At 39.5% G+C, this 13111-nt stretch overlaps 1 protein-coding gene across 1 annotated transcript in view; it reads left to right on the top strand.

The window, feature by feature from the left end:
* The window catches only part of zgc:171482 (zinc finger protein), a 56520-nt gene extending 53748 nt beyond the window's left edge, over positions 1–2772 (top strand). Inside the window, exon 7 of the mRNA XM_023295916.3 lies at positions 1213–2772. Coding sequence (XP_023151684.1) covers positions 1213–1234 — 22 coding nt within the window. The 3' untranslated portion in view covers positions 1235–2772. The remainder of the gene's footprint in view (positions 1–1212) is intronic.
* Positions 2773–13111: the final 10339 nt, after the last annotated feature.

Here is a 13111-nt window from a genome sequence, read left to right as displayed (position 1 = left end):
GGTGTCTGTGCATCCTCCCACTTTCTCTCACTCCGTCTCAGTGTGTGTTGAGGGGGGGGCATCGCTCCAGTTAGGACACAGTGACAGAGTGGCATTTTAACAGGGGCCACGATGAAAATGGTGAAATTTGTCGCACCATTTGAGGGATATGTTTTCACATCAGGCCCAGACCGACGGCTACGGAGGGAGGCAAACATCTTATTTTCGCTTTACGTATGTCTGATTGTGTTTGTTTCTCTCCACTAAGGCAGACAGGGCTAAGCTCACACAGAGGCGAAAACATTTCAAAACTCAATTCATGAAAGCAAAAACACCACCTCAAGCTGACAAGAGGAACAATTATACTAAAACAGATGCGGAGGTACAAGAAGTGAGCATTGTTGTCGGGATTTTCTGTTGTGACATTTGGGCGACTCCATGAGCAACACTGAATGCTAATTCGAAACTGTCATCCTGGTAATACTTCACAAAGATCAGCTGCAGGATTTCTCAAGATTCTAGTCATCTGAACGTCCCCGTATTAAAACAAAATGCTTTGTCAGTTAGGTGGGTGTTGCTTAGCATGATCTTCAATCCAACTTATCTCTTTGTTTTAATTAAACGTGGCGTGTTTGCCTCTGCAGTTGCTTTGTTTCTTGGCGATAAAGCTACAAAATGCCGCTGCAGCGCCTGTCATCGTGAAAAACAATCAGCGGTTCAAGATAAAGGCCAAATCCACAGTAATTACTGCACCTTAAACATGAGGGTTTATATTCCTATCTTTGTCCTTTTGTTTTAATTTGGGATGCAGCCAGATTGAAGGCATAACAGACGGCTGTAATTACGGGAAGATTGTGAAACAGGATTATTGGTTAATGCCTCACACATAGTGGAGCTGTCATTCCCAGTATAAGGGAATTCTTTGCAGTGCAGCAGATAGTGAAAAACATAAAGGCAATGGAAGGTTACAGCATGCATCTCTGCACATATGTCTTGTTATGTTACCAGTGAGGACTGTTTATTGTGTCATCTTCGCTGTATTAAAAATGGCATGAGACATGGATTCACAGGTAAATGAGATTACTTCGCAGAGACCAAGCATGGCAGAAACTGAATCTCTCTCTCCCCAGTGGGCTTGATGTTCCCTGTGGTTAAAGAGCCCTGTCTTGTCGGATCTGCCCATGTCACAGACAGAACAAGACTAACAAATTCTTTCCTGTGTTTTGTTTTCAGCCTGAAGCAACACCAGCAGTAAGCCACTGAGACAGGCCACTCTGGAAAGAAGAAGAAGAAGAGATGAAGACAGAGAGTATTGGAATAAACAACTGTTTGTTTGTTTTTTTTTTTAAAGGAGGACTTTTGTCAGAAAGCCGAAGAGAAAGTAGTGCAGAGTAACTTCAGTATGTGTGTCTGTGTATGTGTGTTTGTGCGTGTCTGCGCACATGTCTGCTGTAAGCGTGTGTGGGTCATTGTGAGTGTGTTAATTTCTATCTTTATTCTAAAAAAATATATCTTTAAAATTTATTCAGCACCTTGTGTTTGATGAGTTCAGCCATCAGAAGACCTGAGGCTGCTTATTGCCATTTAACTCTTGTGTGAACCACAATCCTAAAATTCAACTGATGTCAGTGCATTGACCAGAGTGATAACAACCATTACAATGATCGTCATAGAACAGCAGGACTAATAACTCTGTAACCAACAGTCCCCCAAGTGCTCTGACAGTGATTCGAGTCAAGTTTTTTGTTTCTACATGTATTCAGTATGCGGTGATGCTGATGGCGGCACAAGCCTGGCTCACTTTCAGACCACTTGAGACCTACTCAGGCCCAGACTTTCAAATCCAAGGATGAGAAAACTCCCAATGACCTCAGCCATTACAGATCGCATGAATTTCCACAACTTCAAAAAGCTACTTTCGGTTCGGATCTAGTGCCATCTATCGTTGTGTCGGATTGGTCTATTTTCAAATGGTGGATGTATCATTTTGAAACCCATCTTCATGTTTTCATACAATCAAAACCCAGAGATAAAAGAGCGAGAAAAGCAGTAGAGAGACTTTAAAATTCCTGTTCTCAAGAGGGTCTGTGCAACGTTGTGAATCGTCTACTGTTGAAAACATTCCCACAGCACTAAATACTGATGTCAGATGCTGTCCGGAGGTGACTAAACTTCTCTCTGCGAAGGGCAACATGTAGATATTTTTGTTTATTTTTCTGTTGCTATGGCCAGAGGGGAGGGGAAAAAAACAACTTGATTCCCAATCCATGTAGCAGCCAATGTACAATACAACTGGGATGTAATTCAATGCATGCAAAATGTAAAACGTTGCATTCACTTGCCTTTTTGAAACCTATTTCTTGCGCGTTTTGGCAATAGAGCTGCTTTCTAGTGATAGCTTCGTAATGCATTACTGGACATGCTTGTAAATGACCAAAGAGGTCACCTTTTAGTGCTGAACTGGCTTCCTCACAACATCTTATTTTTTCATCAAAGAAGTGAAAAAAACCTTTCAACCTTTTGATACCTAGATATTATATTAATCACCGCTGTATAACAACCTCATCTGTAGTGTCTTCAGAGTGTCTGAAGTGTGTCTGTAGCACCATAAGACGAGCAAAGAGAAGACAAGCTCCACTTTCCTGTGCTGGCACTGAGATTGGCCCTGAGTAACATTTCTCTTTAAGATGAAAAACACAGCACTCAATGCTAAGCTATTCCTCTGTTAGTTCTTGTTGGTTTGAGCTGTTTTTTTTTTGTCTGTAAACACATTAAAAAAAGTTTTATATTTTCTGCTTTGTTCATTTCATGGTGAGGACAGTGAACTACACATGACCTGATTAGAAACTGTTTTCGTTCTGCGGACCTATGGATGGTTTTTATGCAATCACGCTGTAATATTAACAACCATACAATGTGGGTTTGAAGTGAAATAGTTTAACTAAGCAAAAAAATTGGTTTGTGTAAATAAGCAGTAGCTGCAGGTGAAGTTTGTGTTTTTAGCAGTGCAAGAGTTTTGTATTCATAGTGTCTATCTGCACTGAGCCACAGATGATAAGGTTTCTTATGAATATCATTGAAAAATACAAAAAGGCCGGCACTGGAAGGGGAATAAACTGTCTTTTGGAGGGTCGTGTTTCTAACGGATGGTGAAAATAACTCATTCTGAACCAAGGAGATGGTGATGATGGACCAAAACCCAGCGAACGATCACATTCTCTAAGAGGGATTTCGATAACGGCTGTTTTCATGAGGAAAACTACAAAGACAGTCCCATGAGAGCAACGTCAGAAATGACAGCGGATTCATAAAACTGCCAAAACGATGATGCAGGACTGCAAACTGTTGGGTTTTTTAATGCAACCACACAAAACCATAAAAACGAGAAGTCATTTGGCGTTTTCAAAGTGCATCATGACTGTTTAGATTTACACTGACACCTTTCTCTCCAGCACTGGTGTGTTCACAACAGGAACGATGTCTGTGTGCCGATATCACAGTCTGTGCAGAGGATGACTGCGCCATGAGTCACATATTTTAGCAGATGTTACATAATATATGACAGAGATGTATCTATGGGTAGGAATTCTGTGATATGATGCTTGCAGGCGGGTGTATCTGTATGTGAAGCTGTCAACTGCACCGGCAGCGGGAGGCTCGCTGCGAGCCGTGTACCGTTAGCACATTTGTAAACACACCTGATGATGAATATAATGACAACTATATCTATTTTCTCTTGCAAAAACCCAGACCTGTGTTTTTCTTTTGTTGCCGTTTGTTTGCACCACTGCGTAGATGTGTGAAATTTGCAATTTTCTGGCAGTTTTCATCTGTTACCACACATGCAAAACCTCGAGCTTCGTAGCATCACCTAAAATATCCATCTTATTAATTGATCCCTGCAACTTTTTTTTTTTCATTTTTCTCTTGTCATTGCCTTCACAAACCGTGTGTTTCTGTATCAGGTTTGCAAATTTAAGAACAGTTAAAAAGGTGACAAGATATGAAACTAGAATCAGGTTTGGGAGCAGGGGAACATTCTAGTAATTTTAATACACAAATGAAGCCTTTGGGGCATTTTCAAATTAGAATACAAAGATAAAGGAATATCTTGTTTGGATAAATGTTTTCTTTTTATTATTATTTTTTAAAAACTTTAACTAATTTCATTTGTTAATTTATTCTTGTTTACATATATTTCTTAGTGAAACATTAAGAAATTGACCTATCTTGTTAAGAAAGGTAGCTTATACAGCTGTTCTGTAAGAGAACTGCTGCTGCGCTTTTACTGGCATTTTATCTGCACAAGCTAATCAAACTGGACTCGCACCAAAATCATTCTTACATCCACTTTAGCTTGAGCAAATAAAATGCCAAAACTAGCCTACAAACATGAAAAAGCTTCAGAATAATACATAATCATGCTAACATTTCTCTACAAAGAAAAAAAGAAAGCAGATGCCAGATTTTAGGGGCAATACCAAAGTTCCGATTAGCAAACAGAAGTTGATAGATGGATCTGTTTTAACATTGAATAGCTGCACTGGATATTGCACATAGATAATTCAATTCCATCTAGCCAAAAACAGCATTTTAGATATTGACGTGAATTGTGGATATCTGCAGTTGAATTCTGATTAGCTGAAATTAAAGTTTTGCATATGTACAGTTTAAGTCTGACTTGTCTTGATGGTAATTCAAGATATCTTGAATTCCAATCAATTCAAGATATCTAGGGTGTCCTTTAAAGATATTTTTAATGCGGTTTGAACCAGTCAGAAATGACATAATTCTGCCAAGTCATAATGTAATCACAGATATTTTGAATTTGAGTTTTGGTTTCATGACATGACCTTGCAGATATCTGTACTTAAGTCAGAAGCAAATGAAAGTCAGAGGCAGCTTGATTTTAAAACTTGCTGTTTTGAATGAATGAAGCTCTCGTTCTCTATAAACTTCTTCCTGATAAGCTCTTCTCATTTCGTAGCATTTTGCAATGATTTCATCCCCCACAGCAACTGCTGTTACGTTTGCTAATACCATTCAACTGCTTTGCTGGATCAATATCAAACAGGAAGCCTCACATGAACAGCATCATGTGAAGCAATTTGAAGTAGCCATGTTGGCACTTGAGAAATCTGCAACTATTATTTTGATTTGTAAAGATGAATTACAGATATCTGTAACTGTTGTGTTGACTAGACGGAATGAGAATACAGATATTTGAAATAAAAATTCAAACTAGTTACAGTGTAATTACAGCTAGTCAAAATTAGATTGTCGATATCTGTAGTGTTAATTTAGAATAGTCAAACTCAGCTTTTAAATGCTCAAACAGCTTGCTATAAAAAGTTTTACACCATTTACATGAATGACCTGGCACACACAAAAAAGTAAAAATGGGGTTGTTAGATCAATATCAATATTTCAGATGTTTGAAAAAATAAAAATGCAAATGATTTTTGTATTTATAATGATAATGATTACATCTAAAATTCTGAGTGGGACATTTTAGAAGTCAGTGCTATCTGGAGGACAAGCCAAATTTCATCAGACAGTTGTGGTACAAAGAAGCAGGTACTGGTATATCTGCACCACCTAACCTTGGATGATAATATCGACCATGCAGAAGTGTCATTCATGCTCTAATGTACAGTAAACAAAAAACATCTGCTCTTTCTTTATGGCTGCTACTGCAGGCTTAGATTCCAGTCCATCATCACCAACCTGCAGGTTTACATATCATATAGACTAAGCCGGAGATTTTCTTGTTCCTGTCAAAACACTGGAGTGTCTTATACACAGAAACGAACCTCATTATACATGTATACTGTAGACTGTCACCATGGCAACGACTCATCATTAATGAAAGTAGGAAGCTTGTGAAAAGTGACGCGCCTGGGAGGTGTGATCTGATTGTTGTTGTTCTATGAATGGTGGATGTGTGGGAAAACAGGAAGACAAAGATGTTGAAAGATTTGTTTCTTTTTAAATAAAAGAATAAAACAGACAGTTTGTTCAGGTCACACAATTACCCTCAAAGCTCTTTGCTGTTTCTGCCAGATGTATACATCCGCTTTCTTCCAGTTTTGATCCAAACAAAGAAGCATAATAACTCTTTCAAGATGAGTGCAGTTGCACTGAATTGCAAAGAAGCTTCACAATGGAGCAAAATATTTATCATCTGTCTGGTAATTTCCTTGAATGGAAACCAAAGTTGTTACTCACAAAGAAGAGTACAGTAATTACATGAAAAAAAAAAACAAGTGCAAGAAAAAGAGCAGCAGGAGGGAGGGGGAATCAGTGCAAACAGGAGATGCTGTGCGCTCTAATGGCCCATTTTAGTCAACAGGAGATGAGCTAAATAAAACATTAAAACTGGTATTATGTCATTTCCACTGCACCACCCAACCCCCGTGCACCATAAATCAGTGGGTGTGAGAATACTAGGCCACCACTCCACTTAGACCACAGCAGGGCACGCTATCTTGCCTCATCCATATTCATGACCCTATCACAGTAACCCCGTGTTCCGCTGGGATGTGCTCTTGAAAAGGTAATCTCTTTACCGTAGGTGCGGTTTCTCCGTCTATATTTGAAACATTCGCATGTCTGTGCCTCGCTGTGGAGTTTACACTGAATTAGCTGCGGTAATTGAATGTGTAATCATCTTAAAACACATCAAGAGGTATGAGTGAGTCGCAGCGATGGCACCCACAGAACGAGAAGGTTGGATGTTGCAGTTTCCTCTGTGCCACCCTGCCCAGCTGCATCACAATGAGAAGCATTCGGAAAAAGTGAAGATGGAGATATGTTTTCAGTTGACATTTTAAAGGGCATCTGTGCCACAGAGGTCGCACACAGCAAAGTCTCTCACAGAGGAGATAGCGGAGTGATGATTTCATTACTGTACAGTACCATCTCTTTATGAGTATGCTGCAATCGTAAACACTGAGTCACCTCTTCTCAGAACTCCCCAGTGAACAAACAAGAATGCTTTGAGGGGAGAATCAACACAGAGTGCTAAAATGTCTGAACTTCTCTTTGATTCCACTGTACTTTAATTTAGTAAAGTAATAACTCCTTCCTGATGGAAAAGGTTACACTGACAGTGGGCGTAAGAGTGTATTATTAATTAAATCCTCTCAAAGGAGTCATAAGAGATGTTTCCTTTGCTTTGTTACATTAGATTAGATGTCTAACCTGCGTATTTCCCTACACTATTCAACAAAAATCAAAGACAGACTGGAAACTTTCTCTCACTTCACCATGCTGTGTCTGCATGCCCCTATGTAGCTGTCAGCTGCAGTGATGTGACCCCAAACACCCGAAAGCAACAGATTTCCACTCCGCTGCTCTGCTCCATGCAGCAGGCTGTTCATTGTTAGAGCCTGTCAGAGCTTTCCTGTCCAAAATCATTGTTGCCATCACAGCATTGACCCCCACGGCCCCCTGCTGGCATCTGAGACAGTGGATCACAGGCTGTCGGGTAACACAAGCAGTCTGACACATATGCAGCACTGAAATCATCTGAATCAACACCAAAGAGCAATGATGTTGGGGTAATTCTTGAAGACAAAGATGGGAATTTAGATTGAAGCAACTTTCACACATCTGCAGAAATGCCAAGTCTGTCCAGGCTGGTTTATTTTTGTAGGGCTTCAGGTTGACCTTTTAAAGGTCCAGGCAGCTGGACCAGGTGAGACAGACAAACCATACATGCACAGATAGAAAAAAAATTAGAGCTCTAAATCGGTCACGGGTTAAACCTTATTAAACCTCAGTAAACTACATATCTTGTACCCTCGTAGGGTTGAGCAAATTTTCTGATCCTGTACCAACGACTTCATTTAAATAATTATGATAGCTTGTTCCAACCATTTCCATGTCGCTGAAAAAGCAGTTTTTTTAAAATAATGTTATTAGTTAATTACTTAAAAATCTTTAGAGCTTGATGTTTTAAACATAATGCAGCATTACACTATGGTATTTTTAGAAAGTAGCTACTGTAGTCTTTAAGTCAGGAGGTGAATAACATTTTTTGAACCATTTTTGCATATTATTGTTCTGAATCAATCAGCGGTGCAGGTATTTAGTTACAAACTAAAGCATTGGGCAAATACAGCTTTTGAATAGATGTGTAACAAGATGAAAGATATGATCACCAGAGTTGTTACAGTCCATTGTCTGCTGCCCACGAAGGTCTGTACAAAATTATATGGTAATCCATCGAAAAGTTCCAAAGATGTTTCACCCAGAATCCACAATGTTGTTGACATCCTCCTGAGAACCGAGGGGGAAAAAAGCATCCTTCAAAATGTAACTTTTTTGTTATTTCCTGCCTTTTTGGAACTAAAACAACAACTCACAATTTAGAATTTTATAAAAATATTTGTATTGGAGAATTCACATCATGTCCACTGTAGTAGACAACAGAACGATTTTACCATGAAAAAAAACAGCAACCCTTCAAAATCAACATCAAAATCATTGTTCTGATGCTATTACAGTTGACATTCATAAAGGTATTATGAATGTCAACTGTAGCTATTATTTCTCCTGATCCAAAGTTTAACTGAACTCTGATCCCAATTTATAATTCCTGACATGTTCAGAAACAAGAAAACATATGATTACCGCAAGTAACAACAATATCTTCACAATATTTGACTTAATTTTTCTCTTTTCTTGGCAGGCAGGTTTTGCTGCAGTCTCCATTTTGGCTCAGTATGAAAACAAAGTTCCCATTTTCTCACCCAATCACGCGATATCGTTGGAAAGGCCAGGATGTCCTCTTTTGAACACACCAGGATTTAGCAGGGTAGCTCAAATGAGTTAAAAGATACAGAACAAAAACAAATGTCCAGTACAGAGGACATAAATGAATGGGCTGGGTCTCAGGAAGATATGACTACAATGGTTTTAGAATCAGTATCTGTTATTCACACAGATTAGAGTTAAACTGAGAGCCAATCCTGTCTCACAACACAATGTATAGCTACATTGGTTCACAGTGTAAAATTACCTATTTTCAGAAAACAAAGCTGTAAAATTGTGAGATGTTTATGTTTTAGGGATTATTCTTGTGCCAACTATATGTTCATTATACAAAGCCACAATGGACATGTACAAGCTGAGGTGTGACATATTTTTTACACACAGAAAAGTCAGATTCAGCCACTCATATCATCCCTCCAACCTTCTGGTGTTGACTTTGCAGCAAAATGACATATTCAAGTCACATTGCATAAAACTTGCTGCCCCAATTCAAGGAGTTTAAGCATCTCGGGATCTTGTTCATGAGTGATGGGAAAATGGAGCATGAGATAGACAGAGCGTTGTACCGGAGCCTTGTGGTGAAGAGAGAGCTGAAGCAGAAAGTGAAGCGCTCGATTTACCGGTCAGTCATTCCAACCTTCACCTACGGTCGTGATCTCTTGGTAGAGACCGAATAAATGAGGTTGCTGATACAAGGTCTGAAATGAGTTTCCTCCTCGGGGTGGCCGGGTTCAGTTTTAGAGATATGGTAAGGAGCTCGGACTTCCAGAGCGAGGTCAAAGTAGAGCTGCTGCTGCTGCTTCACATCAAAAGGAGCCAGCTGAGGTGGTTGGTCATCTGATTAGGGTGCCTCCTGGATGACTTCCTGTGGAGGTTTCAGCTGGTCCAGTCAGGAGGAGACCCAGAATTCATTACAGTGTATACATATGTCATTTGACCTGGGAACACCTTGCAAACCCCCTGGAAGAACTGGAAAGTGATGCTGAGGAGAAAGACTTCTAGAAAAACCTGCTTCATCCGCTGCTCTACGACTCGACTCCAGATAAGCAGAAGAAAATAGATGGATGACATGAAGTTGCAAGTTACATGGACATGGATACAGGCCAATAGAAAAGTATAGGCCAAAGAATATAGACAATGTACAATTTTATGGCTTTATTGTGAAACTGACATATTTTGTGCTGTGAACCTCTGTAGTTATTACATATTCTGGTGTGACACTGCGCTGTTATTGCATTTTTTTTAATTATCCCTTCCACCAAACTAAAATATTCAAACAGTTGCGACTATATGTGCAAGAAACTCTTTAAGAAAAACCAGACTCAGCGGAGGAACAAACGCTTTAAGTAGCTCACAACAATTTTACAGTCCAGCTGTGTTCAAGGTCACAATAAACATTAAAGCTCAGTAAAATAGAATTATTAATGTCACATACTGATTACAATAATGCCTCTGTGGTAAATTTGTGTTCCATCTGCTTGTGTGACCAAGGCCAACAGTTAAATAATAACGAAATTATACTGGGGTAACCCTGACAGATTGCTCCCGTATATTTAACCTTGTTTTAAGCTAAAACAACACTGCAGTGGCTCCACTCAACCAGAGACCTTGTTTTGGCTTCTGTTGTAATCCAAATCTGCCTCTCGCTGTTTTTCAAATGAGGAGGCTTCACCAAGTGCCAAACCCTCCTTCAGTAAAAGCTTTTTGCTGTTTCTGCTCTACAGCTGGCCAGAGAAGCATTAATTAAAACTCTGATCTGACACATTCATGCTTCAGCCCCGAACTGCACTTTGGGAGTTGTGTTTGTGTATGTCAGTGTTCATGTGCACCAATATTCCAAGCAGATGAATGTGTGACCACATACAGGTGTTCTTTTTCATCCATATTTATGACTTATGCAAATATAAAAATGTATGCATTTGTATGACAGATTTATGTGAGTGTTTTGGCAAATAGCATATGCAGTGTGCATGCACGCTAAAAAACTCATTACAAGATACACACTCAATCTAAATTCTATTTCACAACAGGGAGACTTTTCTGACAAATCAATCTTGTTTGTTTAACACAAAAAATCATTCATTTTTAAATAACTCAGGAAATATTTTCAAACTGCAGACAAGCTGGCATCTGGTACAAAAACAAAATAGTGCAATTTACCACCTACCAAAACCAATTTACCTGACATGCTTGGTTCTTTACTCCAGTTTGCTACATTAAACCAAAGGTACAGAATGTAGGGATGCTACAGGGATGCCCCACAATACCTACACTAGTCCAAACGAGGCTATGCAGAAAGTGGGCCAGTGAGGCAGCATTTGGCCTAATACTGTATGTATCTGGGCCTCGACTCAGGAGGGAGACAGACAGTGCAATAAGTCCGTCTGTCAGCTGACGGCTACATCTGATGGTTCCCCCCTGTGACTGCTGTCATCCCAACATCCAGCTCCCAGACTGCAGAGCGCACCCCAAGCCAGGCATCTAAATCTGTAGCCAGACATACACACACATACATGCACAGGCAGCCTGTCTGTGGCTGAAATTAGGTTGTCAGAGCTAACAGGCAGCCAGTCAGGCGCTTTGTTGCAGTGTCAGCCAACCATCCTGTCATGTCTGTGTTGGGATAAATGAAGAATCAATAATCAGTAATAGGGCTTAAAGTCAACTATGTTTGGTGGCGTTTTTGCTTTGACTGACAGGTGCTTGTTTACTCGCTGCTCTTCAGCTCCATTTAGTTTACACGTCCTTGACTCAACTTTGCTTGCTTTCTTCATCTCTCTAGCAAGATGGCATCTTCCTGTGTACAAAATCCAGTCTATACTATGCAGAAGATACAAGAAAACATTTGCATAATTGCATTTGTTTGGCACGAGGCAATTATCGTATCTTGCCAGTTTACGCATCCTAAACAATCAATAGATGCCAGTCAAATGTGCTGTGAATTAGCCTTCTTAACGTTTTTTTCTTTTTTAAAAAAAAGCTGATGTTCTTCTGAAGACATGATGTTTGAATCTTTAATCTGTCTGGAGCTGTCTCCACACTATGCGCAATTTGTCTTAATCTTCGGGCTGTAAGCAGCTGCTCCATTTTCAGTCTTAATTGCATCATGGGAGTATAGTGTCAATCAACACTATACATTCAGGAGTCGCTCACAATTGAGCATGCTGACGTCTTTTAGGGTTTAGTTCTGTCAATTTTCAAGTCCTAACACACCAAATAAAAGTAGAACAGCTACAATTAGGTTGTATTGGGAAATTGGGACACAGCCGAAAACTTTAAAACATGTGGATGATGTGACAGATGAGACAATAAGTCCGTGTTTTTCTCAGCTTGCCAATAATTGGTGCGATTTATACACATCTACCTAATGCACTTAATGAGTGTGACATCAGTGCACATCTGTCTGGGTGTGGTAACTTTGCAGCAAATCGTGTAAAATGTCAGGGGAGTCAGATAAAAACTGATCCTTGAGCGAAAAACACCAAGAAATCCCCAGTTTCAATTAAGAGTTTCAGCTGAGCAGAAAATTACCGTACAATCCTGAACACAGATCAAATAAAAGGTGTGCACGGACACAGAACAAGGTACCAGCTTTTCTAATGTATCAGCATTACGTGAGAGAAAGAGGGAGAAAAGAGGGGTTGGTCGGACGGAAAGAAAAGGCCTCGTCGTATGAAAATTAGACGTAAGACACTTTTTTTGTCAAAAGCCTCCGAGTCTAACAAATACAGAGCAGTCAGGAAGTAGTGGGACACTGACACATTTTCCACTGTTATGGTTTTTGCACGCAGCACATTACTTCTGAAATTAAGCAATAACTTTGAGGTAAAAGCGCTGACTTTAACAGTGTTTGAAGGTGCTGACATAATTTCTGGATGAACAGTGTCTTTTTTTATACGCTTTTATTCAGCCATTTTCTTTCAATTTAAATGTCAATACACAGTAACAGGCCAATGATTTTAAGCATGCAACCAAACCAACGCACAAGGTTAGTGTAAAATATTTATTGCAAGCCAGTCTGTTGCCTGACCTCAAACAAAATGTGTTTCACGTTGTTGAAGACCGGAGTGAATAAAAAGACCTTGAAAAAGCAAAAAGTAAATCCGGCTACAGGTGTGGTGGAGCATTTCTAAGGAAGAGTAAAGGTGTGCTGATTTTTCATTCCTCAATCCTTAAGCATTTGCAAACAAAATGGCAAAAAAAAAGTTTATTTTTAATTGTCACGCATTGATGTTTTGAAATAGAAGGTGTTAATTAAAACTTCTAAAAGCTGCACCTCTGACTGTGTTCATATGAAGTGAAGGTAAGCACCCTTAAAGCTGAAATTCTGCACTTCAAATGAAAAGTGCTGGAA

The sequence above is a fragment of the Amphiprion ocellaris genome, chromosome 16 (genome assembly GCF_022539595.1).
Source record: "Amphiprion ocellaris isolate individual 3 ecotype Okinawa chromosome 16, ASM2253959v1, whole genome shotgun sequence".
Classification (NCBI taxonomy): Eukaryota; Metazoa; Chordata; class Actinopteri; family Pomacentridae; genus Amphiprion; species Amphiprion ocellaris.
This window is presented reverse-complemented; position numbering and strand designations above follow the sequence as displayed.